At 39.7% G+C, this 27,974-nt stretch overlaps 1 protein-coding gene across 4 annotated transcripts; it reads left to right on the top strand.

Moving 5' to 3' along the window:
• Window positions 1–16: 16 nt before the first annotated feature.
• Window positions 17–27,927, top strand: LOC115434643 (interferon-induced, double-stranded RNA-activated protein kinase-like). Of its 4 annotated transcripts, XM_030156688.1 has the most exons (19): window positions 19–235; window positions 5,211–5,337; window positions 7,644–7,780; window positions 7,861–7,984; window positions 15,764–15,843; window positions 16,769–16,918; window positions 17,006–17,138; window positions 18,172–18,245; window positions 18,324–18,402; window positions 20,070–20,101; window positions 20,194–20,233; window positions 20,320–20,390; window positions 21,401–21,520; window positions 21,657–21,785; window positions 23,897–24,113; window positions 24,828–24,971; window positions 25,066–25,170; window positions 25,252–25,314; window positions 27,445–27,924. In XM_030156688.1, exons 1-19 carry the CDS (start codon window positions 126–128, stop codon window positions 27,568–27,570), a joined length of 2,061 nt encoding a protein of 686 aa, XP_030012548.1. In that variant the 5' UTR covers window positions 19–125; the 3' UTR covers window positions 27,571–27,924. The 4 variants fall into 4 exon arrangements, with proteins under 4 accessions (XP_030012549.1, XP_030012547.1, XP_030012546.1 ...); XM_030156687.1 differs by having other exon boundaries at window positions 18–235; window positions 18,172–18,239; window positions 25,066–25,314; window positions 27,445–27,927; XM_030156686.1 differs by having other exon boundaries at window positions 18–235; window positions 25,066–25,314; window positions 27,445–27,927.
• The last annotated feature ends 47 nt before the right edge of the window (window positions 27,928–27,974 follow it).

Below are 27,974 nucleotides of genomic sequence, written 5' to 3'. Positions count from 1 at the left end.
ATATCAAAAATAGAACTTTCGAGTGAATCGAAACTGAAGGCGGTAGGAGGACGTGGAAGCCAGATGAGGCCGGGGTAGATCTGCTGGCCCTGTATGTGGTGTTGTTTGTGTATTTGTAGTCGTTTATGATGGATACGGTTAATTATATGGCGAAATTAAATGAGTTTGCGCAGAAGAAGCGCGTGGAGCTGCGCTTTGAGGACGTGGGATCCGCGGGACCTGATCACAGTAAGACGTGAGTGGATCCGGTCTGTGGTGGGTTTTACTAAGCCCTGCAGGTTTTACTGTGAGGATAAATGACATGGTAACATATTCAGCCTCCTGTCATTAGATCTGTACTCCATATTTATTAAATATTTATCATCCTGCTGGTTTCAGGTTGAACTCTTATTCTGCTCATTTTCCTTCTTTTCATTCATTCACATTTCTTTGAACATCAGACCTGTGCTTTTAGGACCAGGCTGAATCCGTCTGTGGGCTTTGGGGTTAATCCACAGGTAGAAGTTAAGCTGTGTTTTACGACGGCGTTTTAGGGCCACATAAGAAAAAAAAAAAAAAACCGCTTGTCAAACGAGAATAAAGTCATAATATAATGAGAAGTTGTACCTATTGATGTAGAACTGTGAACATTTAGTGAAGTTCTGCTGTCATTAGTCTGTCCTCTATCAACACATTAGTCTGAGGACTTTGTAGAGAGTTTGCACATTCTTCCACCTCAGAAACATAGCCAAAGTAATGCCAGTTATAAATGGAAAGGATGCTGAAAAACTGGTCCATGCTTTTATCTCCAGCAGACTGGACTACTGTAATGCACTCCTTACAGGTCTCCCAAAAAGCAGCACAGACAGACTTCAGCTGATTCACAACTCTGCAGCTAGGTTATTCACCAAAACCAAGAAGAGAGAGCACATTACTCCAGTGTTGGTTTCCCTGCACTGGCTACCGGTAACCTACAGAACTGATTTTCAGATACTACTCCTCACGTATAAAGCTCTAAATGGAACCGGACCAAGTTACATTGCAAACTCACTGATCAGTTATGTACAAACTAGAACACTGAGGTCATCAAACGCAGGGTTACTAGCGACTCCCAGAAATATTACAAAGAAAATGGGGGACGCAGCCTTTACTAACTATGCACCAAAGTTATGGAATATAATTCCAAAAGACATTAGAGAAGCCAGTTCACTGAATAGATTTAAAACCAAATTAAAAACATTTTTATTCTCATTAGCCTTTGAAAGGAGATAAAAATGGGGTCACAATTCAGGAACCAGGAATGTGCGGTTTTTTATTTTTATTTTATTTTATTGTATTTCTGTTTTTATTTTTTATTTTATTGTATTTCAAATTTCATCTTATTTCTTGCACTTCAAAAATTCTATGCATAATCAAATATTTTAATGTGCGCTGTTTTTATTTTTATTTTATTGTGTTTCTCTCAAATTTCATTTTATTTCTTGATGTATAATCAAATCTTAATGTATTTTAATATTGTATTTTTTCAATCAATGTGAAGCACTTTGGGCTACAATTTCTGTATGAAAGGTGCTATACAAATAAAGTTTATTATTATTATTATTATTATTATTATTATTATTATTATTATTATTATTGTTATTATCATTATTATTATTATTATTTGGGTCTGTTGTAAAAACTGAACTGATTTGTAGTAAATTGCTACTTTTGTGGAGGAGAAACTGCTGCAGTGTTCATCTGTAGGGTTATCAGTGGAAACACCACAGGACTAAACACAGAGGGTTTGTGTTTCTGAACAAACTGTGGGGATTCTACGGAGAGTGTTTCAGTCCAACACAAGGGAAAGTTTCTGCTTCACTTACCGCCTTCGCCGTAAAGCCAGAAACTGTCGAATTTTCAAAATATTACGAGTTTAATCTCATAAAAGTACGACTTTATTCTCATTAATTAGCGACTTTATTCTCGTTAAGTAATGACTTTTTTTTTTTAAACTACGACTTTATTCTCGTTAAATAATGACTTTGTTCTCGTGGTGACAAGCGTTTTTGGGTTTTTTTTGGTTTTTTTTTTTCGTATGTGGCCCTAATACGCTGTCGTAGTGTTTGCTCATGTTCAGTTTTTTATTTTTATGATAGTGTTGGATGTTTTACCTGGAGAGGAGTCACGTGGTCTCTGTTGTGCTGAATTCTGCTCCCTGCCGAAAACTGCCCCCCCTTCTCAAATTGACCATGAAGAGGACAATGTGCACCAAATTCACCCTGTCACAACTTTTTTCTCCTTTCTGACTGTAGGGTATGACATTAACAGTGAATTATTCCACCTCTTAACACCATCATACACTAAAAAAAAAAAAAAAAAAAAGAAAAAATCTGTAATTTAACAGAATTTTTATAGTTTTTTTTTTTGTTTGTTTTTTTTTAAGATTTTTCCTGTATTTTTAAGATACAGGAAAATATCAATGAAAGTACAAAAATGGACTGTGATTTTACATGTAAAATAACACGAAAAAGCTGTAACTGTGAATAACCAAAAAATTTAAATGTTTTAAAAGAATTTTTTTCGTTTTTCACAGAATGTATAATAATTTCACAAATATTTCTGTTCTATTTATGAGATTAAACTGTTAATTTAAAGTTTAATACTGTAAAAAAAAAAAATTAAATAAATAAATAAAACCAGATAAATTTACTGACAATTCCCCGTAAAAGAAGTATTTGTTCTGTCAGTTGAACCAGACTTGTTTTGTTAACTGACAAATATCTTGTGTAATTACAGGAGGTTTCACAACAAAACTGTTGAATAAATGTATTTTTGTGAATGTATAACTTGTATAAGCACTGATAAACTGTCCAAATACAGTTTTAATCAGTGGATTGGACAACTGAGTCTCATTGAACATTATTTATATGTATATTTATAGGTAATTTGATTGTTTTAGCACATGTAAATATTCTTTATTAAACATTAAAAAGTAAAAAAAAAATATGACAAATCTCATGTAAAGTTAGGGTAAAAAACTGTATTTTAATTACAGAAAATTACCCTATTTTTGTGAGATGCTTATTTTCCATTACTTAACAGTATTTTTTCGGCACCCCTGCTGCCGGAGTATTACTGTTTTTTACGGGGTTTTTTTGTTTTGTTTTGTTTTGTTTTGTTTTTTTACAGTGTACCTGTGTAGCAATTAAGTAATTAATAACATTGTAAGATACTGCAGTTATGTTTTTTTATCTGTTTAATGTTAAAGAATGCACAAACTGTAAGGTATATAAAACTGTCTAAAGTTAAATCTTAGATACACAACACACAAATATATAACAATAAAAACAGATACTGCCGAAAACGACATCACCCGTGGCTGGGGATGTAGTTTTCAGCAGGGAGCAGAATTCAAGGTCAAGGTTCAAGGTCAAGGTTACTTTATTTGTACCCGTAGGTAGATTTGTTTTGCGGTCTAGGTGAATTCTTTGGTATTACAACAGTACATACATTGAACATGTTAGACAGGTACTTGATCACGCTTACAGACAAAACAAAAAGACAAAAAGTGCTCAGTGTTCCACCATTCATCAGTATAGAAGTTAAAGAATAAAATAAATAAATAAGATCAAATAAATAAAAACAAGATGCGATAAAACACAATAAAACCAGAAAAGATAAGAACAATCTGGGATAAAAACCAGCATAAGAACATAAAATTTAAAAATTTGAAGTCACAATAATAATAAATTGAGCAAAGAAATGGGATAAATAACTAAAATAAGTTAGTAAAGTGCAATGTCACTATTTCTTCTTGAGCTCAGTGACGGCGACAGGAACAAAGCTGTTTTTATAAACGCTGTGTCCTGCACCTGGGACTAAGAACCTCCGTCCAGAGGAAAGGAGCTGGAATTCAGCTGGTAAAGGATGGGAGTCACTGTTCAGAACTGATGAAGCCATCCTCTGGACCTGTTCGGCACCAGACATTGCCGAAAACTGCATCCCCCATCAGAATTAGCTTGTGAAGCTAAAGGAGTGAAATGACTTCGGCGCTTCACATTGGGGGTTATTCTGGTGTGACAGGGTGAATTTGGTGCACTGTGTCCTCTTCATGGCTGACTTAGGAAAGGGGAGCTGTTTTCAGCAGCTGCTGGCGATGCCGTTTTCAGCAGGGAGCAGAGTTCAGCACAACAGTCTGAAGTAGTTTCTGGCTTTATTCATCTTGTTGCATTGTTTTGTTTTGTTTTGTTCCATCTATTCGTCTTGTAGCATTTTTTTTTTTTTTTTAATCTTGCATCTTTTTTTTCTTTTTCACTACATTACACTATGTATTACATTACATTGTTATTATTATTATTGTACATTACACATTTCACTATGTTATATCTTTCACATGGTCAAATCTTTTACAGTGTTTTCTTTTTGTCTGTTGTCACATATTTTTCTATTTATTCATGCTCATTTATTCTGTTTAATTAAATGCTGGACTTCACAACTTTAATGGATAGATAGATAGATAGATAGATAGATAGATAGATAGATAGATAGATAGATAGATAGATAGATAGATAGATAGATAGATAGATAGATAGATAGATAGATAGATAGATAGATAGATAGATAGATAGATAGATAGATAGATAGATAGATAGATAGCCTGGAATATTTTGTCTGCTTTTCTGGGATAATTTTGTTTATTTTCCAAATGTTTTTGTTCATTTTCTAAAGGATTTTGTACATTTTTTGTTCATTTTCTAGACGTTTTTATTAAAATGCGGTCCCTGCTGCACAAAAACAGTCATACCACATCAACAATCAATAAATAAACTAGAAAAACACTCAGAGAGCGCAGACCTCCGCCTAGGCAGATCAGTGGCCAACAATATCTGCATTTGAATAAAGACCTACAAATATCGATACAGTATTGTGAAATGAAATATCGCGATATATTGCAGAACCGATATTTTCTAACACCCCTAGTTGTCATGGTGGGGTCTTCCATTGACCCTTGTATCTCTGCTCCTGGTCTGAAAGGATCACACCACCGCTGAAGTCGACCAACTACATCCCATAATAATCCCAGAGTTCAGGTTGATTTACTCTGCCTTTAAACCACATGGTCTGGTTTCTTCAGCCTTCACTGATGACTGGACCTTTTATCGTGGTATTTGTTGATTCGGACTCTCATGTCGTATTAATTCCACCTCCATCGTGTCTGTTTTTCTTCCATTTTGGTCTGGTTTCCTCAGGTTTACCGTCAGAGCCGTCCTCAACGGTAAAGTGTATCCTGACGGCGTTGGAAAGAACAAGAAGGAAGCCCGACAGAACGCAGCCAAACTGGCCCTGGAATGTTTTACAGAGGAACCGACGGAACCTGTGAGATCATTACATCACAGTAGAGCTATAGACATTATATACATATGTTTATACACTTACATACAGACCGTATATGTGCATGTATATTATACTTATGTACAGACCATATATGTCCATGTATATTATACTTATATACAGACCATATATGTGCATGTATGTTATACTTATATACAGACCGTATATGTGCATGTATATTATACTTATGTACAGACCGTATATGTGCATGTATGTGTATATGTGCATGTATATTATACTTATATACAGACTGTATATGTGCATGTATATTATACTTATATACAGACTGTATATGTGCATGTATATTATACTTATATACAGACTGTATATGTGCATGTATATTATACTTACGTACAGACTGTATATGTGCATGTATATTATACTTATATACAGACTGTATATGTGCATGTATATTATACTTATGTACAGACTGTATATGTGCATGTATATTATACTTACGTACAGACTGTATATGTGCATGTATATTATACTTATATACAGACCGTATATGTGCATGTATATTATACTTATATGTGCATGTATATTATACTTATATACAGACCGTATATGTGCATGTATATTATACTTATATACAGACCATATGTGCATGTATATTATACTTATATACAGACTGTATATGTGCATGTATATTATACTTATATACAGACTGTATATGTGCATGTATATTATACTTATATACAGACTGTATATGTGCATGTATATTATACTTATGTACAGACTGTATATGTGCATGTATATTATACTTACGTACAGACTGTATATGTGCATGTATATTATACTTATATACAGACCGTATATGTGCATGTATATTATACTTATATGTGCATGTATATTATACTTATATACAGACCGTATATGTGCATGTATATTATACTTATATACAGACCGTATATGTGCATGTATATTATACTTATATACAGACCGTATATGTGCATGTATATTATACTTATATACAGACCGTATATGTGCATGTATATTATACTTATATACAGACCGTATATGTGCATGTATATTATACTTATATACAGACTGTATATGTGCATGTATATTATACTTATATACAGACTGTATATGTGCATGTATATTATACTTATATACAGACCGTATATGTGCATGTATATTATACTTATATACAGACTGTATATGTGCATGTATATTATACTTATATACAGACTGTATATGTGCATGTATATTATACTTATATACAGACCGTATATGTGCATGTATATTATACTTATATACAGACCGTATATGTGCATGTATATTATACTTACATACAGACCGTATATGTGCATGTATATTATACTTATATACAGACTGTATATGTGCATGTATATTATACTTATATACAGACTGTATATGTGCATGTATATTATACTTATATACAGACCGTATATGTGCATGTATATTATACTTATATACAGACTGTATATGTGCATGTATATTATACTTATGTACAGACTGTATATGTGCATGTATATTATACTTATATACAGACCGTATATGTGCATGTGCTGCCGTGGACAGGACTGTTTAACTCGTACTGGTTTGAAGTTTCATCCTGTTGCATCTTTTCCTTTTGTTGCATTTTGCATCTTTTTTGTCTTTTTTCATATATTTCATCTTGTTTTGTCTTCTTTTTCATTTTGTCTTTTTTGTTTTGTTTCATCTTTTTTGTCCTTTCATATTTTTCATCTTCCTTTGTGTTTTTCATCTTGTTTCATCTTTTTCGTCTTGTTGCGTCTTTTTCTTTTTGTTTTGTCTTTTTCACCTCGTTGCGTCTTTTTTTCGTCTTGTTTCATCTTTTTCGTTTTGTTTCGTCTTGTTTCATATTTTGCGTCTTATTTTGTCTTGTTTCATATTTTTCTTCTTTTCTGTCTTGTTTTCGTCTTTTTTTGTTTTGTTTCTTCTTTTCCGTCTTGTCTTTGTCTTTTCCGTTTTGTTTCTTCTTTTTCGTTTTGTTTCATATTTTGCGTCTTATTTTGTCTTCTTTCATATTTTTCTTCTTTTCCGTCTTGTTTCGTCTTTTTCTTCTTTTTCATTTTATTTCATATTTTGCGTCTTATTTCGTCTCTTGTCCTGGTTTCCCTTTGTCTTGTTTCATATTTTTTGTCTTGTTTCATATTTTTCATTTTCTTTCATCTTTTTTGTTTTGTTTCTTCCTTTTCTTCTTGTTTCTTATTTTTGATTTAGTTTCATCTTGTTTCATATTTTGTGTCTTATTTGGTCTCTGGTCCTGGTTTCCCTTAGTCCGGTTTTCATCTCCACAGACTGAACCTTCGGTGGATCCTTCGCCCCCCCTGGTCCAGACCAACTTCGTGTGCTGGCTCAACGAGTTGGGTCAGAAGCGGCGGGTGTCGATCCGGCCGGTGGAGTCGATCAGGATGGGCCCGGTCAACGCCACGCAGTAAGACCCGCCGTCACATGGGTCCGTTCACGGCGGACCGTCACCGCTCTGACCTTCGGTTCATTCATCTGTGCTCGTAGATGCTGCAGCTTCGTGGTCGGAGATAAAGAATATCCAACCGCCACCGGGAAAACCAAGAAGGAAGCCAAGGAGGAGGCGGCCAAGCTGGTGTACCAGGAGATCTGTGGAAATAAAACCACCGAGGTGAGGCCCGCCGCCGCCGCTACAGAGGACGATTACATGGAAAAAAACTCAGATTTAGAGGAAAAAAAGGTTTAAAATAAGGACAAACAGGGTTTAAAATACCGTATTTTGCGCACCATAAGGCGCACCGGATTGTAAGGTGCATGCTAAAATAAGGTTACGGAAGCAAAACAGTGAGTTTGGTTGAACTTTATTCTACTACGTATTTAAAAATACACACATTATTTTTTGATCAATCTTTTGTCACAAATCCATCAAAGTCCTCATCTTCTGTATCTGAATTGAACAGCTGCGCCATTTCGCCATCAGACATGCCGGGTTCCCTCTCATCATTGTCGGAGTCAGTCTCGTTGCCGGGTGGCTGTTCAGCGATGATGCCGGCTTTCGCGAAAGCTCGGACAACAGTCAAAGCAGATACCTTAGCCCAGGCATCCACAATCCATTCACATATGGTGGCGTAACTTGCCCGGCGCCGCCTCCCAATCTTAGTAAAGGTGTGTTCGCCATCTCTCATCCATCGCTCCCATGACGCTCGCAACTTCACTTTGAACGCCCTGTTTACACCAGTGTCCAGCGGCTGGACTTCTTTTGTTAATCCTCCCGGAATGATGGCAAGCTCCGAATTCATTTGCTTCACTTGGTTTTTCACAGTAGCGGTGATATGGGTGCGCATGGAGTCGCCGATCAACAGAGACGGTGATGCGTGGAAAAAACCATCCGGTCTCTTTACATACACCTCTCTCAGCCACTCTCTCATTTTCTCCTCGTCCATCCAGCCCTTTTGATTGGCCTTAACGATGACTCCGGCTGGGAACTTTTCTTTTGGCAGCGTCTTCCTCTTAAAAATGACCATAGGTGGTAGTTTCTGTCCATTACCGTGGCAACCAAGAGTAACAGTGAAAGCCGACTTCTCATGCCCCATGGTGCGTATGGATACCGTGCTGGTCCCCTTTTTCTCCACAGTATGGTTCACGGGGATGTCAAAAGTGAGAGGGACCTCATCCATGTCGGTGATGTGGTTGGGCTGGATCTTTCTGTCGGTAATCTTGTTGCTGCAGTAGGTGCGGAAGATGGTCAGCTTTTCTTTGTAATCTGCTGGCAGTTGCTGCGCCACGGTAGTCCTTGCGCGGATGGCGAGATGGCGCCTTTTCATAAAACGAAAGCACCAAGACGGACCTCCTTGAAAGTGTTCGATCTTCATGTCTTGTGCTATCGTTACTGCCTTCAGTCGAATGGTGACTGTAGAGACGCTTCTCCCGGCTGTTCTTTGTTCAAGAATCCATTGTTCAAGTTGGTCTTCCAACTCTGGCCACCTCGCCTTGTTCCCGCGGAAACTCTGTTTTGTCTTCTTAACTTGGCGCAATTCATTCTCCTGCTTCCTCCACTTCCAAACCATAGATTCATTGATTTTGAATTCTCTCGCGGCTGCTCTATTCCCATTTACAACCGCGTAACTGATAGCCTGTAGTTTGAATTGTGCCTCGTAAGCATGTCTCTTCGCTGATGCCATTTTTGGGGGTCCTTAGCCAAACAAATGTTGTTTTGCAGCATACCGGTAGTACAGTATACCTACCTACCGGAGGCGTGGCAGAGGTAAGTGTACCTACTGTACGTAGCTTTACGTAATGTTCTCTAATTGGTTTATCGCTGCCAGCGTACGTAGTGTAGGTATTATGTCCCTATGTCGGCGGGAAATGGTCCAACAGTCAATCAAGCGGAGCGCTTACTAAAATCGCACAACAACATTTTTACAGATTTTGGAACTCAGTGCACACATAAGGCGCACTGGGTTAAAAGGCGCACTGTCGATTTTTGAGAAAATTAAAGGCTTTTAAGTGCACCTTATAGTGCAGAAAATACGGTACATGAATACAGATGGAAAATCAGGAGAAATGTCATATTTAAAGAAAAAAGTCTGAACAGTTGGAGAATAAAGTCCTGATTATAGAGAAAAATGGATTAAAATCATCTACAATAAACAGTTTAAGTGAATACTAATAATAATTGAATAAAGGGTCGACTGTGGGAATGTAGATAAAGTCATATTTATTTATTTATGTATTTATTTATTTATTTTTTTCCCCTTGTCTTGTCCAGCATCCTAACAGCAGAATGGTAGTCTGGCTGTCTTTTGGTGCTGAACAAATTTGCTTTGCCAAGGGTAACTTCATAAAGTATATGAAGCTCCCCTTGATAATCTACTGTGTTTATTATGCGTTTTGTTGAACCACATTTCGATGCCAGACCTGACCTGGGGGGGGGTGAAGGGGAGAGAGCAAGAGAGAAGAAGGTGGCAAAGACCCTCACAAGGAAGTATCAACAATACAAACAGTAACAATCATGGTGATAATTATAATGGTAACAGTAACTACAACCAGAACTGAGTAAACTGGGCAGAAGAAAGAGAAAACAAAACAAAACAAAATAAAACTACAAAAAAATACAATAACATACATAAGACCTATTAAATGATGAATATGAGAAAAGAAAGCATGAACAAAATATCGTATACCATGTTCACACAAATAACACCAGAAACAAATCCACACAACATCACTTGTTCACATTCATCTGCTGTGACAGAGTGAACCAGGCAAACAGACTGAGGTGAAGAACACACACATGCAACCGCACTCCCTCCAAGGATCAGGGACCGACCAAGAGGGCCCCAAGGCCCGGCCATCCAGCAGACACCACAGAGAGGGGGGATCCAGCCCGCCCCCCCCCGAGAGGCAACAGTGTGCCTGCCCCGAAGATGGTCGAGGGAGGCCCCCCACCAGAGGCCCCACAGCAGCCGAGCACAGGCCCCAGGAGGCCAGGGACGCCAGCCGCCACCCCCCCGCCGGGGGCTGGCCACCCAGGGGCAGGCAAGGCGCCGGCCCCGAGCCCCACGAGCCCAGGAGCCACCCATCTCCCCGGGCAGGGGTCCCACCCAGCACACCGGGCGGCCAGGCCGGCCCAGACCGCCACTCGCTGCAGGCCAGTGCGCACCCCGATGCCACAGCCAAGCGCCCTGGGGGCCCAGAGGCCCACCTCCCCATCCCACCAAGCCCAACCCCCAAACCCCATACACACCCCAGTCCCTCACTCACCCGCACAAGCATATGCACACACACCCACTGACTCCCAGACATACACACCACCCATCCCACATGTTCGACCATTCACACACACACACACACACACACACACCCACAAACACCTCCACCCATGCCCATACACCCACCTACCCACATGCACGCCCACACGTACACATCTACATGTACACACATACCCACACATGTACCCACATCCATCAACAGCCCCTCCCACCCACCTGCACACACCAGACACGTGTATCCGGAGTGCCGCTCCCCCCAGCAGTGAGCAGCAGCACTGTGAGTCCCCCAAAGGCGCGGCACCCGAGCGCAGCCCCAGCACCAACCGCAGCCCAGGGCGGCAACACCAGCCGCCAGGAACCCCACCGCGGTCCACCACCCCACCAGCAACCGCCACACCCCCGATGCCCGCATACACACATCTTTCCTGGTCCCAACACGACCTGCGGCGGGCAAGAGAGCGGCTAGCCCAGCGCCCCCCCCCGACCACAATTCCCATGCGCACACATCCTTCATCCGAGGGCGGCAACCCCCCAGCAATGCAGCCAGGTGAGCCCCAAGCCAATGTTCCAGCCCCCCCCCCCCCCCCCCCCCCCCCCCGGGGCCCCCCGCCCCAGACGGCGTCCAGGAAACAGGGGTGTGGGAAGACCCCCCCTCCCCCTCGCCTCCCCACCTATCAGTGTTTTGAAGTGTGAGGTGTGTATGCAAGCAATTAAAATTGAGGAGCATAACTGCGCACCACTGAGGGCGACACCACACAGGCAGCCTCACCCACCGGCACGGCACCGCCCACCAGGCGCCACGCAGCCCGCCCCCCAAAAGTGAATGTGTGGTGTTAGTGTTTCTGTGTGTTGTGTTGTGGGTGGGTGTAATTAAAATTGAAGAGTTAGCCACCCCAGGGTACCACAGAGGGAGGCCGTTTTAGTGACCCCCCTGCCGTACCCCCTAGGGATGTGCACCCTCCCCAAGACCCTACGTGCTTTGTGTGAGGGGGGTGGGGAGGTGAGGGGTTGGGGATGGTATGACTGGGAGGAAGTTTCCTCCCAGAAGACGAGCCAGCCGGCATTCGGCACCCCCGTTCCCCAGTACCCGTCCCCAGGCAGGGGCCGCCAAGGAGTGGGGTAGCCCAGAGACCCCGGGCACCCAACGACCGCAGCCAGAAAGCCACCCCCCCCCAGAGACCACTCACGCACTCAATCATCCTATGCAGTCGAGGGAGCACGGACCTGGGACCAGCCACCCCAAAGCCCCCAAACAGGCGCGGGGACCCACCACACTCCACACCTCCCCAGTCTTACATGCACTAGGGATGCAGCGATCACCGGCACAGTGCCACCCCGCAGCACGAGACCCAGCGACCAGCGCGCCCGCCCCAGGTCCCAATCACCACCACGGCCGCACCCCACCACCGCACCCCGAGAGAACCCCCATCGATGCCCCCCACCCCCCACAACCCCCCAGGCACACCTGCAGTCCCCCTCCCCCACCGCCATCACACCACAACCCTCCCTCATTCACCAAACATACATGTACATCCACACCCACACACCTGCTCCATCAGCTCCCCCACACACCCGCACACACAGACTTGCACACACAATCCCTCATTCATACTCTAATGCACACATGAGCACTCGTTCACACACACCAACACACACCGACCCACCCACCCCTACACACAAACGCGTGCACACACACACTCACACACATTCTCTCTCTCTCTCTCTCTCTCTCTCTCTCTCTCACACACACACACACACACACACACACACCCATCCACCCACCCACACACACACACACACACACACACACACTCCCCCACCCCAGGACTCCCAAGCACCAGCCAGACACCGGGGCACGCACCCGCCCACCCCCGCAGCGGCAAGTCCAGGCCAGCCCAGACACCCCGGCGCATGCCGGGCTCCCCCCCACCCCGGGAGGGGCAGCACCCAGACCCCAGGTACCGCACCCCGCCCACCCCCGACCAGCCCAGCCACCTGACCCGGGGGATGCCGGCCACCGACCCAGGCCCAACCCGGAGCCCCCCCACCCCACCACCACAGGGCAACTCCTGTGGTGGTGCGTGGCAGAGTAGGCCTCCTCTAATGATTTAATTTTACCTTCTAGCTCCAATATTTTTGAGGTCTCTTTCTTTTTCTTATGAGAGAAGGAGATTATTTTCCCATGCATTACTGCCTTTCCCGCCTCCCAGAGGACACACGCTGATGTTCCTGGTAACTCGTTGTTTTCTATGTATTCGGACCATTCTCTTTTAAAGTAGCTGATGAATTCAGGATCTTTAAGTAATGATGTATTAAATCTCCAGTTACGAGTTGGTGGCTTGATGTTCTTATTAACCAGAGTGAGTGACACTGGTGCATGGTCGCTGACGGTGATAGGATGAATTTTGGTTTCAGATATATCACTCATCAGTGAGCTGCTAGTAAGGAAGTAATCTAATCTAGAATAAGAGTGGTGGACTGAGGAGAAGAAGGTGTATTCCCTGACAAGGGGATGGTGAGAGCGCCAAGCATCGCAAAGACCAAAATCTGTCATGTATTGTTTAACAACTTCTGAGGATTGGTCATGTCTGATATTTCCAGTGGGACTCAGCCTGTCAGCTCCTGGGTCCAGAACTGTGTTGAAGTCCCCTCCAATAATGAATGTGCAATCTGAGTGATCATAGAGTGATGTGAAAACGGAGTGAAAAAAGGAGGGGTCGTCAACATTTGGTCCATATAAGTTTGCAATACATAACTTAACATTTTGAATTGATAATTTAACTATAATAAATCTGCCCTCTGGATCTGTGATTATGCTGTCAATGTCAAAGTTTAATCTTCTGCTGATGAGGGTTGCCACGCCTCTCTGCCTCGAATTGAAACATGCTGAGTATACATGTGGAAACTGTGCTGTATGAAGTGTGTCTACAGATGTCTGTGATAAGTGAGTTTCCTGTAGTAAGACAATATCTGCCTTTAAATCCTGCAGTTGACTGAAAATCTTGGTTCTCTTCACCCTGGTACCAGCTCCATGCACATTCCAGGAGACAAACTTCAGTGTACCCATGATCTGATTTGCGTTAGTTATATCTGATGCATGCAGATGTGTTGAAGTCCCACATGCGATAAGTGTGTGTGTTGTGTGGGCTGTGGAGACATGCTACTGTGCATCCATGTATTTTCTAACATCCATCTACCTCTGTTCTGGTTAAAACATGCATATAACGTGAGGTTGTCCTTACACATGAAAATGTGAGGGAAAGAAAAAGTGAAAGGAAAGGGGAGTGGGAGTGACAGAGATACATAAAATAAAAAGAGAAAAAAACACATCGCCGTTGTGCGTGTGACGTGGAGACAGGCAGTGCATTGGTGACATGTCATTGGTTTCCATTGGCATTAATGTTAGTTCAGTCCCTTATTACCTTAAGTCCGTGTATATGTGAGTAAACTTATACTTCACCTTATTAGTAGAGCCAAGGGGTGGTGTTCTGGTCCCGGTATAACTGACCGTTGACAAACAGTTTATCCACCGCGATAACCGCTCTGCAGCCTTCCGTCATGAATTTACGGCGGATTGGAAACAAAACCCGGCGTCGGTCCAAGATCTCCTTCGGAAACTGATCGTTGACGCTGAAATCTTTTCCTCTCAGCTTTCGGCCCTGGGACTTCACCTGCTCTTTCTGTTTGTAATTTACGAACTTTGCAACGATCGGTCGGGGCCGGCGGGCGCCGGGTCGTTTCCCTCCTATGCGGTGAACGCGGTGAAAGGAGATGTTGTTCACGGCTTCCTCCGGTAGCTTCAGGTGGGCTTTCATGAAGCTTTTCACGGTGGCCTCGGGGTCTTCTTCCTCCTCTTCTGGTATTCCCGCAAACACGAGGTTATCCCTCATGCTGCGGGCCTGAAGGTCGAGGACAGTCTCCCTGGTTTTTTTATTCTCCTCCGAGAGCCGGGTCATTCCCTCCGTGAGGGACAATAAAGTCATATTTAGAGAATAAGTCAGAATATAACTAGAATAAAGTTGTAAAATCTTAGGAAATGTCAAATTTTCATAAAGTCTCATTAGTTTCTGAATTAAATCATATTTTTAGGGGAAAAAAGTCATAAAATTCGAAAAATAAAGTCAAATTTAGATGAAAAAAGTATTAATACTTTAATACTTTGAGTATAAAGTCAGTTTTGATGGGGAAAAAATCTAAATATTATGAGAATAAACTCATAATTCTAGAAAAAACATTTTAATATTACAAGAATAAAGTGAGAATTATCTGTTTTATATCTGAAATTTCAATATAGAAATAAGAGTCATAATCAAATAATAAATAATGAAACTGTGATTAAACACAGAGCAGCTGCTGTGTTTGAGTCCCCTGGGAATTTTGACAACTCCAGTGATATTAAGAGTTTTACCAGAGAAAATAGATACATTTTTTCTGGTGTCGTGACTGTTTTGTCTTTTATTAATTTATTTTTATTTTGTCGTAATTCTTTTTCAATGCGGACGTGAGGAAACAAAGACACTTTCAAACGTTGAGAGGTTTTTTTCGGACTATATTTCACTTTGAATGTCTCCTGTTGTTGTGTTTTCGTCTGGTTTTAACAGTTGTTCTGCTGTGAACGTCCACCTCAAACGTCCTCTTATTAATTCATTAATTGATATTTGTGATTATTTGTGTTCCAGACCTCCGATGGAGATGGAAGTGATGGTGTCGAATCAAATCAACACAAGGACGAAACCAGGCAGACGTTTCCAGATGTTTGGTCAGTTCACATGTTTATCTATCTATCTATCTATCTATCTATCTATCTATCTATCTATCTATCTATCTATCTATCTATCTATCTATCTATCTATCTATCTATCTATCTATCTAATCTTTATGTTAAAACAGGTTTAAGTCTGAGCTTCACTAAACTTCTAGAATATATGAATAAAATAACATGTGGAATTGTCTTTTGTTTATGTTCATTTTTAGACTAACTGCTCTTTGTCTTGAACATTTTATTTGTTTCAAATTTTCTGTGATTATTTTGTTTATTTGTTCATTTCTCAAATGTTTTTGTTCATTTTCTAAATCTCTTTGTTCATTATTTGCTCATTTTCTTGAAAATTTGGTTCATATTTCTGGTCACACTTTGGTAAACCTAAATAAAAAATGAACAAAGTTATCAAGAAAACACATAAAAACCATCTAGAAAATGAACAAAAAATGTACACAATCATTTAGAAAATGAACAAAAACATTTGGAAAATAAACAAAATTATCACAGAAAAACAAACAAAATATTCGAGGCAATGAGCAAAATTCCGACTTGCACATACTTGAAGATAGATTCTGTTCATTTATATGTTATTTTGTTTTTATCTTAATCTGCTTCGTTTTGTTTTATTATGTTTCTTTGCATGTTCGAAATAAATAAATAAATAAAATATTGTAAAAAATGCTGAAGGAAAACCTCTCCTACCCCACCTTTAAAACAGATCTGTGACGTTTTCCACTGATTTGACATAAAGTTGAGTTTACCCTGAACATTTGAGTTTTATGTTGTTTACAAATGCCTTAAAAAGGTGAATTTATGGACGTGCGTCATAAAAATAAAAATGGTTCCAATCCCCGTGGAGGTCTGAGGGTTTGATTGGTCTTAATCGGCTTTTATTTTGTTGTTTTTGTCGGGGGGGTTTCAGTGAAAAGACTCAGAGCTCGAGCGCAACGACTGAAGACGAAGGTTTTACAGACACTAATTACGTCGGAATCGTTAACCACTACTGTCAGAAAACCAAACGCACCCCCGACTACGTCCTGGAGAAGAAGCTGGGACCAGCTCACACTCCACGGTGAGTTCCAAACTGTAAAAACCCACCAGAATAAATAAATAAACAACCCCCCCCACAGAGGTGACCGTGTGGACTCTGCCCAAACAGATTCTTCTACAAGTTGGTGATCAATAATAAGGATTATCCGGTGGCTGAGGGGAAGAACATCAAAGAGGCCAAGCAGAAGGCGGCCGCGCTGGCGTGGGCGGAGCTCCAGGAGCAGTCCGACTGGGACAGTAAGGTACCGTGAGGCGTTCAGGGACACGTCTATGAAACAGAATGTGTTCTGTCGATACGCAGATGATACATGAGTATACGTCGAAAGAAAAACAGGAGTGTCTGAATAAAGGCTTTAATTAGAACCAACAGTTCAGTTTGTTACGGAGTTTGTGTCATTTTTTGTGTACTATATTTTTGGTGTATTTATGTGTATTCTAGTTTAATTCTTTTTTATTTTCAGTGTATTATAGTATGTAGTGCATTTTAATGTGTGTTTTGTGTATTTTAGTGTCTACTTTAGCGTATTTTTTAAATGTATATTAGTGTATTTTTGGGGTATGTTGCATATTTTATTTTTAGTGTATTATAGTATGTTTTTGATATATTTTAGTGCATTTTAATGTGTGTTTTGTATAGTTTAGTGTTTACTTCAGCATATTTTTAAATATATTTTAATGAATGTATTTTTGGGTATGTTAACATTTTATTTTTAGTGTATTATAATATGTTTTTGGTATATTTTAGTGCATTTCAATGTGTGTTTTGTGTCTGCTTCAGCAAATTTCTTCTATATTTCAGTGTATTTTTGTGTATGTTAATGTATTTTAGCATATTTCTTTTTTATTTTCAGTGTATTATAGTGCATTTTAATGTATGTTTTGTGTATTTTAGTGTCTGCTTCAGCAAATTTCTTTTTATATTTTAGTGTATCTTTATGTAAATGTATGTTTTGAGTATTTTATATTTCAGTATGCAGTATTTTAGCATATTTCTTTTTTAGTGTATTATAGTATACTTTTTGTTAATGTTAGTGCATTTTAATGTATTTTTTTGTATGTTTTGTATATTTTTGTGTTTACTGTAGCATTTTTTTGGGTATATTTTAGTGCATTGTAATGTATTTTAGTGTATTTCTTTTTATTTTTTAGTGTATTTTATTATATTTTAGTGTCTTGTTTGCATCTTTTGTTATATTATAGTGTATTTTTTCTGTATTTTAGTGTAAAATGTTAATATCGTATTTAATAATGATGATGATGCTGTGGTTCTTCCAGGTATCCCTCCACTCAGGTGTATCTGATGACCATGACGCGTCGGCCAGAGTGTCCACGCCTCCGCCACCGCCGCCGTAAGTCTCAGCCTATCTACGACTAATTCCCAGGTTTTTGCCAAAATGTGACTTTTTTTTGTTGTATTTTTCCAACAGGTCAAATAATAAAGATGGTAAAAACCCACCCAGCAGTGACTCAGTGGTCTTTAGTGATTCTCTGAACTTCAAAAACCAGGTTGGTTTGTATCCATTGAACTTACAGACGTTTAGTTTGATGTAACTGATACAAGCAGAAAACATGAACACGAACACAGAATGGATCTGTAACATGTTTAAGTGTCTCTATAAATCAGGTAAAAGGCTGATTCTTAAAGTTAAAGAAACCAAACCCTTATTTGTACATTAAAATTATTAGTAAAATGCATAACAAAGAAAATATCCCTGGCTCTGATTTAGTGATTTATCATTTATTTTCTTTATTTTTAAGACAAAAAGCAACGTAAAAGACAAAACATGATGAAAAGAACGGGGGAAAAAAAACAGAAAAAGACAGTTTAAAAAAAAACAAAAACAGAATGAAAACAATATAAAAATGAAGGAAAAAAGTTAAACAACTAAACAAAATGAAAACAATGTAAAAAAAAAAAAAGAACAAAATGAAATAATGTCAAATAAATAAATAAGGCATTAAAATCAAGTGAAAAATAAAAGAAAAACAAAATCATACTGATGTAAAGTACGAAACAAATGAAAACAAATATGAAAAACTAAACCAAATACAAATGATGTATAATAATAAGAACAAATGAAAATGACTTTAACAAAATGAAAACGACATCAAAAAAATTCTATGCTATGCTTTTTCTGTCTCCTTTTCTGTTAGAACCAGAGACACAAGACTTGGACCCAAATGCACAACCAACAGACGGGAATAAAGTTAATGAGTGTTTATTAAACACGGACAGAATTAACAGTTCACAAAAAGGTTTCTTTAGAGAATCCTCGCAGGTTAGACAGCGTGAATTCGTCACGACGTCCGAATCCAGTAAGGGGAGCTCTCTGCCCGGGTCGGGAGCACACGAGGGGAACCCGACTAAAAACAAGCAGAGAAATGTCAGGGGACAGACCAGGTCATACACAGGAGATCCAAAAAACAGGCAACGGTACATGGGGAAAAAGCAAAAGCACAAACCGTGAGTCCAGGCAGAAAGTCAAAAACCAGTGTAGCAGAATCAGGCAGAGGTACCAATGGGGATCAGGCAGGCTCAGAAAACGAGGAACAAACCGGGTCAGGAACGAACAGACAGGCAGACGAACAGGTTCAGGGAATCGCTGGTAGGTAATCACAACACAAGGAAGGAATATGAACTGGCACAGGACAGGGGAAAACACAGGGCTTATATACACAGAAGGGAGGGAAGACAATGAGACACAGGTGGAACAAATCAGGGCGGAGACAGGTAATCAACACAGGTGAAACAATCAGGGAGAGGAAGCAAAGACACCAGACATGACACAAGAGGAGGATTAACAAAATAAAACAGGAAGTGACACACAAGACAGACAAAACATACAAGAGTACGGTACTGATATGACATTTTCAAGTATGACTTTTTTTTTCTTTTCTTTTTGCGTGTATCATTATTTTATGCTTCTTTGAATTTTCGTTTCTATATTATGTTGTGCAAAAAAGTCAAATAGTAGTAATCAGGAAGCTTGTATCATATCCATATTCAAAATAAATCAATAATTAAAAAAAAGAACCAAAATGAAAGTGACTTGAAAACATTTTTTTTTTAAAGTTAAACAAAATTCATTTAAAACAAAACAAAACAAAAAAAGACTAAATTTGATTGTTTCCTTGAATCCAGTTGCTCATGTTCTTTTCTTTTTTTCTTTCAGGCTCAAAGTCCAGATGTGAAACCGAGAATCAGGTGAGATCTGAATCTGAATCTGAATCTGGATATGGATCTGGATCTGGATCTGAAATATTTCGCCTCATTCGTCTTTTCTTCATTTTCCGTAGAATCGCAGCTAATTTCGGAAACGTCTGCAAAAGTAAAGAGGTGACCACGTTTACGTGGATGTGAGTGAATATTTAATGTGTTTGTTTTTTTTAAGTGTTAAATCCTGTTTTTTTCTGTTCTTAAAGGATGTGATGCCCAATTTAAGTGAGAAGAAAGACAGACCAGAGAAACCGTCCAGTCCTTCGGCCTCCTCCAGGTTTGAAACCGACGCCTCATTAACCCTTCAGTGTCTGATGACCTTTAACCTCCTAGAACACGTTCTCTGCGCAGAACCGTAGTAACAACAAAATATGATTCATACAGTTGGGTTTTAACTTATTTTGAGCCATAAACAAAAAATACCAAATACTCAATAACTGTCATATTTTAACCCTTTTTAAAATCTGGATTGTTTTTAACAATTTAACAAACAAGATTTTTTTGATGCAAAAAACAGACAAAATATTTTTTTTAATATTCTATGTAAAATTGTATTAGTTTTTTTTTTTTTTTCCTCCTGTCATATGTCAGTGATTAACACCAACATTGGTTCACATTATTATTATTTTTGGTTCGAGGTCAGGGCTCTCAAACTTATGTTCTTTCAGGTTCCACATTCAGCCAGATTTGATCTGCAGCGGGCCGGACCAGTCAAATAAAAACAATAACCTATAAATAATGACAACTGCAAATTTTTCTCTTTGTTTTAGTGCAAAAAAAACCCGTTAAATTATGAAAATACTTACTTTTATAAAGTATCAAAACAAAAAAGATGTAAATAACCTGATAAAACTGAAATTTCTCAAGAAAAATCAGTGCAATTTTAACAATATTCTGCCTCGACTTTTCATTTCTGCATGTGCGTTGTGGATCAGATCTACAAAGACACCAAACATTCAGTAACAGGCAGAATATTGGTACAATTCTACATACTTCTCCAAAGAAATTTCAGGTTGTTCACATTTTTTGTAAAAGGTTAGTCTGTAAATGTAAACATTTTTGGAATATGCAGGTTTGACACCTGTGTATTACAGGATCAAAAACAAATTAATTTTAGCAAAAAAAAAAAAAATGTCTGGGGTCACCAGAAATTAGTGACGTTAAAATGGAGTCAGGAGTAAAAAAAGGATGGAACCAGTGTTTTAGAACCTGAAGTGTCCAGTGTGTGTGTGTGTGTGTGTGTGTGTGTGTGGGGTGTGTGTGTGTGTGTGTGTCTGCTCTGAACAGGTTTGTGATTGACTACGACTGCATCGAGTGTCTGGGTAAAGGAGCCTTCGGTCAAGTTTTCAAGGCCAGACACAAACTGGCGAACATGGATTGCGCCGTCAAGATCGTCCGCTGCAAAGAGTGAGTGAAAGGTCCAGTTAAAGGTTGTACTTTAATTAAAACTGGTTCACACCAGTATCGTTAAAAACCGTTCCCCTCCTGAAACAGTGCCATAAAAATACAAATGTCCTAAATGAGTGGTTTTCATTTTGTTCAGGAAGTCTCTGCGTGAGGTGGGGGCTCTGTCCAAACTGCGCCACCAGAACATCGTCTGTTATTACCACTGCTGGATGGAGGACACCCAGTACCAGTGGGACGTGTCAGGAGACAGCGGCAGCACGTCCCAGTAAGGACCTGTAAGGACCTGTAAGGACCAGTAAGGACCTGTAAGGACCAGTAAGGACCTGTAAGGACCAGTAAGGACCTGTAAGGACCAGTGGACCAGTATGGACCAGTATGGACCAGTAAGGACCTGTAAGGACCAGTAAGGACCTGTAAGGACCTGTAAGGACCAGTAAGGACCTGTAAGGACCAGTAAGGACCTGTAAGGACCTGTAAGGGCCTGTAAGGACCTGTAAGGACCTGTAAGGGCCTGTAAGGACCAGTAAGGACCTGTAAGGACCAGTATAGACCAGTAAGGACCAGTAAGAACCTGTAAGGACCTGTAAGGACCAGTGGACCAGTAAGGACCTGTAAGGACCTGTAAGGACCAGTAAGGACCTGTAAGGACCAGTAAGGACCTGTAAGGACCAGTGGACCAGTATGGACCAGTATGGACCAGTAAGGACCTGTAAGGACCAGTAAGGACCTGTAAGGACCTGTAAGGACCAGTAAGGACCAGTAAGAACCTGTAAGGACCAGTAAGGACCTGTAAGGACCAGTGGACCAGTATGGACCAGTATGGACCAGTAAGGACCTGTAAGGACCAGTAAGGACCAGTAAGGACCTGTAAGGACCTGTAAGGACCTGTAAGGACCAGTAAGGACCTGTAAGGACCTGTAAGGACCAGTAAGGACCTGTAAGGACCAGTAAGGACCTGTAAGGACCTGTAAGGACCAGTAAGGACCTTTAAGGACCTGTAAGGACCAGTAAGGACCTGTAAGGACCAGTAAGGACCTGTAAGGACCAGTAAGGACCTGTAAGGACCTGTAAGGACCAGTAAAGACCAGTAAGGACCTGTAAGGACCAGTAAGGACCTGTAAGGACCTGTAAGGACCTGTAAGGACCTGTAAGGACCAGTAAGGACCAGTAAGAACCTGTAAGGACCAGTAAGGACCTGTAAGGACCAGTGGACCAGTATGGACCAGTATGGACCAGTAAGGACCTGTATGGACCAGTAAGGACCAGTATGGACCTGTAAGGACCAATTAGGACCTGTAAGGACCAATTAGGACCTGTAAGGACCAGTAAGGACCTGTAAGGACCAATTAGGACCTGTAAGGACCAATTAGGACCTGTAAGGACCAGTAAGGACCTGTAAGGACCAATTAGGACCTGTAAGGACCTGTAAGGACCAGTGGACCAGTATGGACCAGTAAGGACCAATTAGGACCAGTAAGGACCTGTAAGGACCAGTGGACCAGTATGGACCAGTAAGGACCTGTAAGGACCTGTATGGACCAGTTAGGACCTGTAAGGACCAATTAGGACCAGTAAGGACCTGTAAGGACCTGTAAGGACCACTGGGGACCACTGGGGGGGTCTACGGGACCACCACACACACACACATACATACATACATATACACATACGCACACACACATACATAAGATATAGTAATACATAATATATAGATAGATAGATAGATAGATAGATAGATAGATAGATAGATAGATAGATAGATAGATAGATAGATAGATAGATAGATAGATAGATAGATAGATAGATAGATACAGCCTAGAGGTCATCTGAGTCCAGTCCTGCCCTTTAGTGTTAAAATGACACTGATAATAATAACTGTAAACAGTGTTGAACTTAGTTTAGTTCATGTTCCACATTCAGACCAAAGTGATCTGAAGTCAAATAATAACATGAGAACCTAGAAATAATAATAACTACACATTTTCTTCTCAGTTCAGTGTGAAAGTGACATTATGAAAATGTTTACATCCACAAACTATCCTTTAAAAAATGTAAATAACATGAACAAACTGAACTTAAACAAGAAAAATAAGTGTAATTTAAACAATATTATGTCTCAATTTATCAGAATTGTTCAGATTATTCACATTTTTTTGGTGAAAGGATAGTTTGTAAATATGAACATTTTCATGTAATTTTATTTTTTTGCATGAAAACCAAGAAAAAAATGTTGTATTTGTCATTGTTTATATTTCTAGTTTATTGTGTTGTTATTTGACTGGTTCTGACCCACTTCAGATCATACTGGTCTGAATGTGGAACCTGAACTCTCCTGGTTTAACGCCTGCCTGTCGCCGTGGTTACGTGTGTCTGCAGATCTACAGGCTCTCCGTCGGTGAAGTTCCTCTACATTCAGATGGAACTGTGCGACAGCAAAACCCTCCGAGTGTGGATCGATGAGAGGAACACCCAGAACGTGAAGAAAGCTCTGCGGGACTCCAGGAGGAGGGACGAGGGTCTGGGGGTGGCCGGGCAGATGGTCAGCGGGGTCGAGTACGTCCACGCCCACAAGCTGATCCACCGAGACCTGAAGGTGAGACCGGGTTCCACAAGAGCCAGGAACAAAGACCGGACCGCCTGTACGTCTGCGTCCAGTTAGGGTTAAAACCTTCAGCTGTGATGAAGATGATGAAGATGACATAGAAATAATGGTTAATTCCCCTTAAATGCATTAAAACAAGAGTCTGTTTTGTAGAAACTACTCATTTTTATTTAATTTTTTTTTACCAAAATATTCAACAAAAATATCAAAAATGAGTTTTTTTAATTTTTAATTTTTTTATTATTTTTTATCTGTATAGATTTTGCACATTATTTTAGTTGTATTTATTTGGTCTGTTGATAATTTTGGTCATTTTTGTTTATTGTGAGTCTAATTTCTTCTTTTGTCATTTTTGTTACCTTTTTTAACATGTTAATTTTTTTGGTTCATTTTTGTGTATTATATTAATTTTTGTTCTTCATTTTGAGGATTTTGTAAATTTTATTAATTAATTCAGTAATTTTTGCTCATTTTTCTTTTTTTCTTCGTTTTTGATTATTTTCTTCTGAGGAAATGAATGAATGGATGTTGATATGTGAGTGATGCATATTTAGTTTTTATTATATATTTTTATAGTTATTATTACTATTTATTACTGTTACTATTTATGAGTCTGCATCCTAATAGTGCACCTAAATGTCATTGTACATTTTGTGTAATGACAGTAAAGTATCTTATCTTCTTTTATCTCATCTTCCTGTTCAGCCCGCTAACATCATGTTTGGTCGTGACGGGGAAGTGAAGATCGGCGACTTCGGTTTGGTCACTGTGGAGAACGACGACGACGCTGAGAACCTGATAGAGAGAACGGTTTACAAAGGAACGCCGTCGTACATGGCGCCCGAACAAGTGAGAGGTTCCGTCCTGAAGCTGAACCTTCTGTTTGATGACAGACTGTCTGTGAGCGGAAACCTTCATACATGTCCTGATGTTTCACCCACAGAAAAACAAGAAGACCACGTACGACAGGAAAGTGGACATATTTGCGTTGGGGCTGATTTTCTTCGAGCTGCTTTGGAACATGCAAACGGGCCACGAACGCCAGGCGGTGAGTTTAAGGTCCAGTTCAACAGTGGCTCTGTTCTGCATCTGTTACCTTTCAGCTGTTCTTCTCCTGTTTCATTTCCAGCTGTGGGACGACGCTAGAGACCAGAAACTCCCTCAAAAATTTTTGCAAAATTTCCCACATGAGGTATGTGAGCAAACACTGATTTACTGAATGAATGAATGAATGGTTTGTTTTGGTTTGTACATTAACCATTGCACTTAGCAAGTTTATTATCGTTAACGAAAACTAACGAAATGACAAAAACTAGAACTGAAAAAACATTTTCGTTAACTGAAATAAATAAAACTATAATTTAAAGAAAAAACGATAACTAACTGAAACTGTTTTGTGTGTTTATAAAACTAAATAAAAATTATGGATAAAATTCCCTTCATTTTCGTCTTTGTCAATGTCGGATTGATATGAAAGCGATTTATTTCACTCTAGCAATTTTAGCTGGTGTCACCGTACGACACTTCACGGTCCGTCACCTGTGTTCACTTGTCGTTTAGTCGTCTTCTGGTCCCCACTCTACCTGGAAACATGCAGACTAAAGTTAAAGCAGCAGAGTCCTGTCTGGGATTTATTTGAATACGACAGAGAAGAAGAGAAAAGATATGAAAAAACCAAAACTAATACTAAAACTAAGCATTTAGAAAATAACGAAAACTAATAAAAATTAGCAAACCTGCTCTAAAAACGAATTAAAACTGTTCAGACTTACAGGTGAATTTGTGCAAAAATAAACAGTATTTAGCTGCTGTTTACGATGAAAAACTGTCATTTTGAAGACATAAAGGCTGAGCTGCAACACTGAATGGATTAGTTATCGTCTGTTTATGGATATTCTGATAATTAATCAAAGTCTGGCACCAAAACCAGGTGTGTGTGTGTGTGTGTGTACATATATAATGTTTTTAATATACACATAAACATATAGCTCTGTCTATCCATCACTCAGTCATATTTTCAGATTATATTAACATTAACCATCTTGCAGATTTTGCTGTTTAAGTGACTGTGTAGCTCATTTTAGCTAATGCTAGCTAATGCTACTTTCAATACTAGTGTAATGGTGCTAGTACAAACACAGAATCCAAATGCAGAACTCAAACGCCAAAAATATAGTTCAAAAGTTTTATTTATCACACACAGGTGAAAAATAATGATCAATGACAGAATCTTGAGGATAATAGTTGGAGATATCCTCCTCTGATTCGTCCTCCGGATCGAGGGCGACAGCCCGTCTCCCCGAGCGGTGTTAGGGGTGTTTTTCCCGACTAGGGAAAAGCAAAGGGAGGTCAGGGACGGAAACAGGTCATACACAGGCAGGCAAACGAACAAACGAGGTCAAGACGCTGGTAAGAACTACAAGAGTTACAAACTGGCGACTGACAGGGGGAAGGGACAGGGTTTAAATACACAAAAGGGAGGGAAGACAACTAGACACAGGTGGAGCAAATCAGGGCGGAGACAGGTAATCAGGACAGAGGTCAGGATGAACGGGAAACAGGAAGTAAAGACGACAGACAAGACACATGAGGGAAGACTTAACAAAATAAAACAGGACGTGACAAACAAAAACACAAAGAACAGACAAAACCAGACTAGCGTCTGGCAGCAGGTGTGACAACTAGCTGTTTTTAAGCTAACAGAAAGGTTTTATGTCGACATCCAGTTGTGCCAGTAATGTAATTTTAAGTTTATTCATCTTAATTTTCAGATTTTGTAAGTTAATGTGTAGGTTTTTAATATTTTTAGTGAAATTTGTGTGAATGTATATGGAAACATTAAGTTCTGACAATAACGAAAGGCTAATTTAGGTAGTTAGCTTGTATTAGCATCTATCTATCTATCTATCTATCTATCTATCTATCTATCTATCTATCTATAAAACACAATTACAACAGCAGTTAAGTACAATATGCAACAGACAAATATTATCAATATGACAATTAACAGAAATATACATAAATAAATGCTGAATTATTGTTGTGATGTTGTAATATAAGAGACGAAATCTGTGCATTTAGGCAGAATAATCGGTATTTTCTAGCCTTTTATTCTACATTTAATCCTCTGTGAACATTCAGAATCATAAAAATCATGTTTTTAGTCGAAGCTTTAATGAAAAACTGTTAATTCAGGGACTTAAATGAACCTCCGTTGGTCCAGTTGTTGTAGCTGATGCAGGTTTGTGTCAGTTTCTGATGATGCACTGTTATTTATTTCTCTCACTCATATCCTAATGTTCTTTGTGTTTTGTATTTTCAGAGTCGCATCATTAAGTCGATGCTGTCGGCGAAGCCTCAGGATCGACCCGAAGCTTCGAAACTGAAGACAGACCTGGAGGAGTTTTCATCGTCGCTAACGTCCACAAAGAACACACATTCAGTCTGAACAGAACCACCGTCATGACGTCACACTACCAGTGCTTTTAATTCACCGTACTTTTCATATGAGCTGAAAAACAGGGGATTGAAGATTTATGTTGGTCATTTTTAACAGATAATCATGTTGAGTTCATCAAATAAAATCATATTCAACAACTGCCAGTGGGTTTAACGCTGCTTCATCTCAGGTCCAGTCTGAATATGTCACATCTTTGTCAGAACGTCGGCTTAAATCAGCTTCATGTGTCAGATTAACACCTGAGATCAGATGTCATCAGCCTCACAGCATAATGGCCTAACTCGTACACAAATGGACAAAAACATGAAAAAAATAAGCAAAAAAATGACTAAAACAAAGTAAAAAACAATCAAATCAGCATCAAGATGAACAAAAACAGCCAAAGTGACAAA

Source organism: Sphaeramia orbicularis, chromosome 15 (genome assembly GCF_902148855.1).
Source record: "Sphaeramia orbicularis chromosome 15, fSphaOr1.1, whole genome shotgun sequence".
Lineage (NCBI taxonomy): Eukaryota > Metazoa > Chordata > Actinopteri > Kurtiformes > Apogonidae > Sphaeramia > Sphaeramia orbicularis.
This window is presented reverse-complemented; position numbering and strand designations above follow the sequence as displayed.

What these genes read in the sequence shown, in the direction of transcription:
- LOC115434643 (XM_030156686.1), top strand. Translation starts at nt 126, where the DNA reads ATGATGGATACGGTTAATTATATGGCGAAATTAAATGAGTTTGCGCAG. An exon ending in GTGGAAATAAAACCACCGAG is followed by an intron (nt 7,985 to 15,763) that starts GTGAGGCCCGCC and finishes TTTGTGTTCCAG; the next exon opens with ACCTCCGATGGAGATGGAAG. An exon ending in TGATCCACCGAGACCTGAAG is followed by an intron (nt 24,114 to 24,827) that starts GTGAGACCGGGT and finishes CTTCCTGTTCAG; the next exon opens with CCCGCTAACATCATGTTTGG.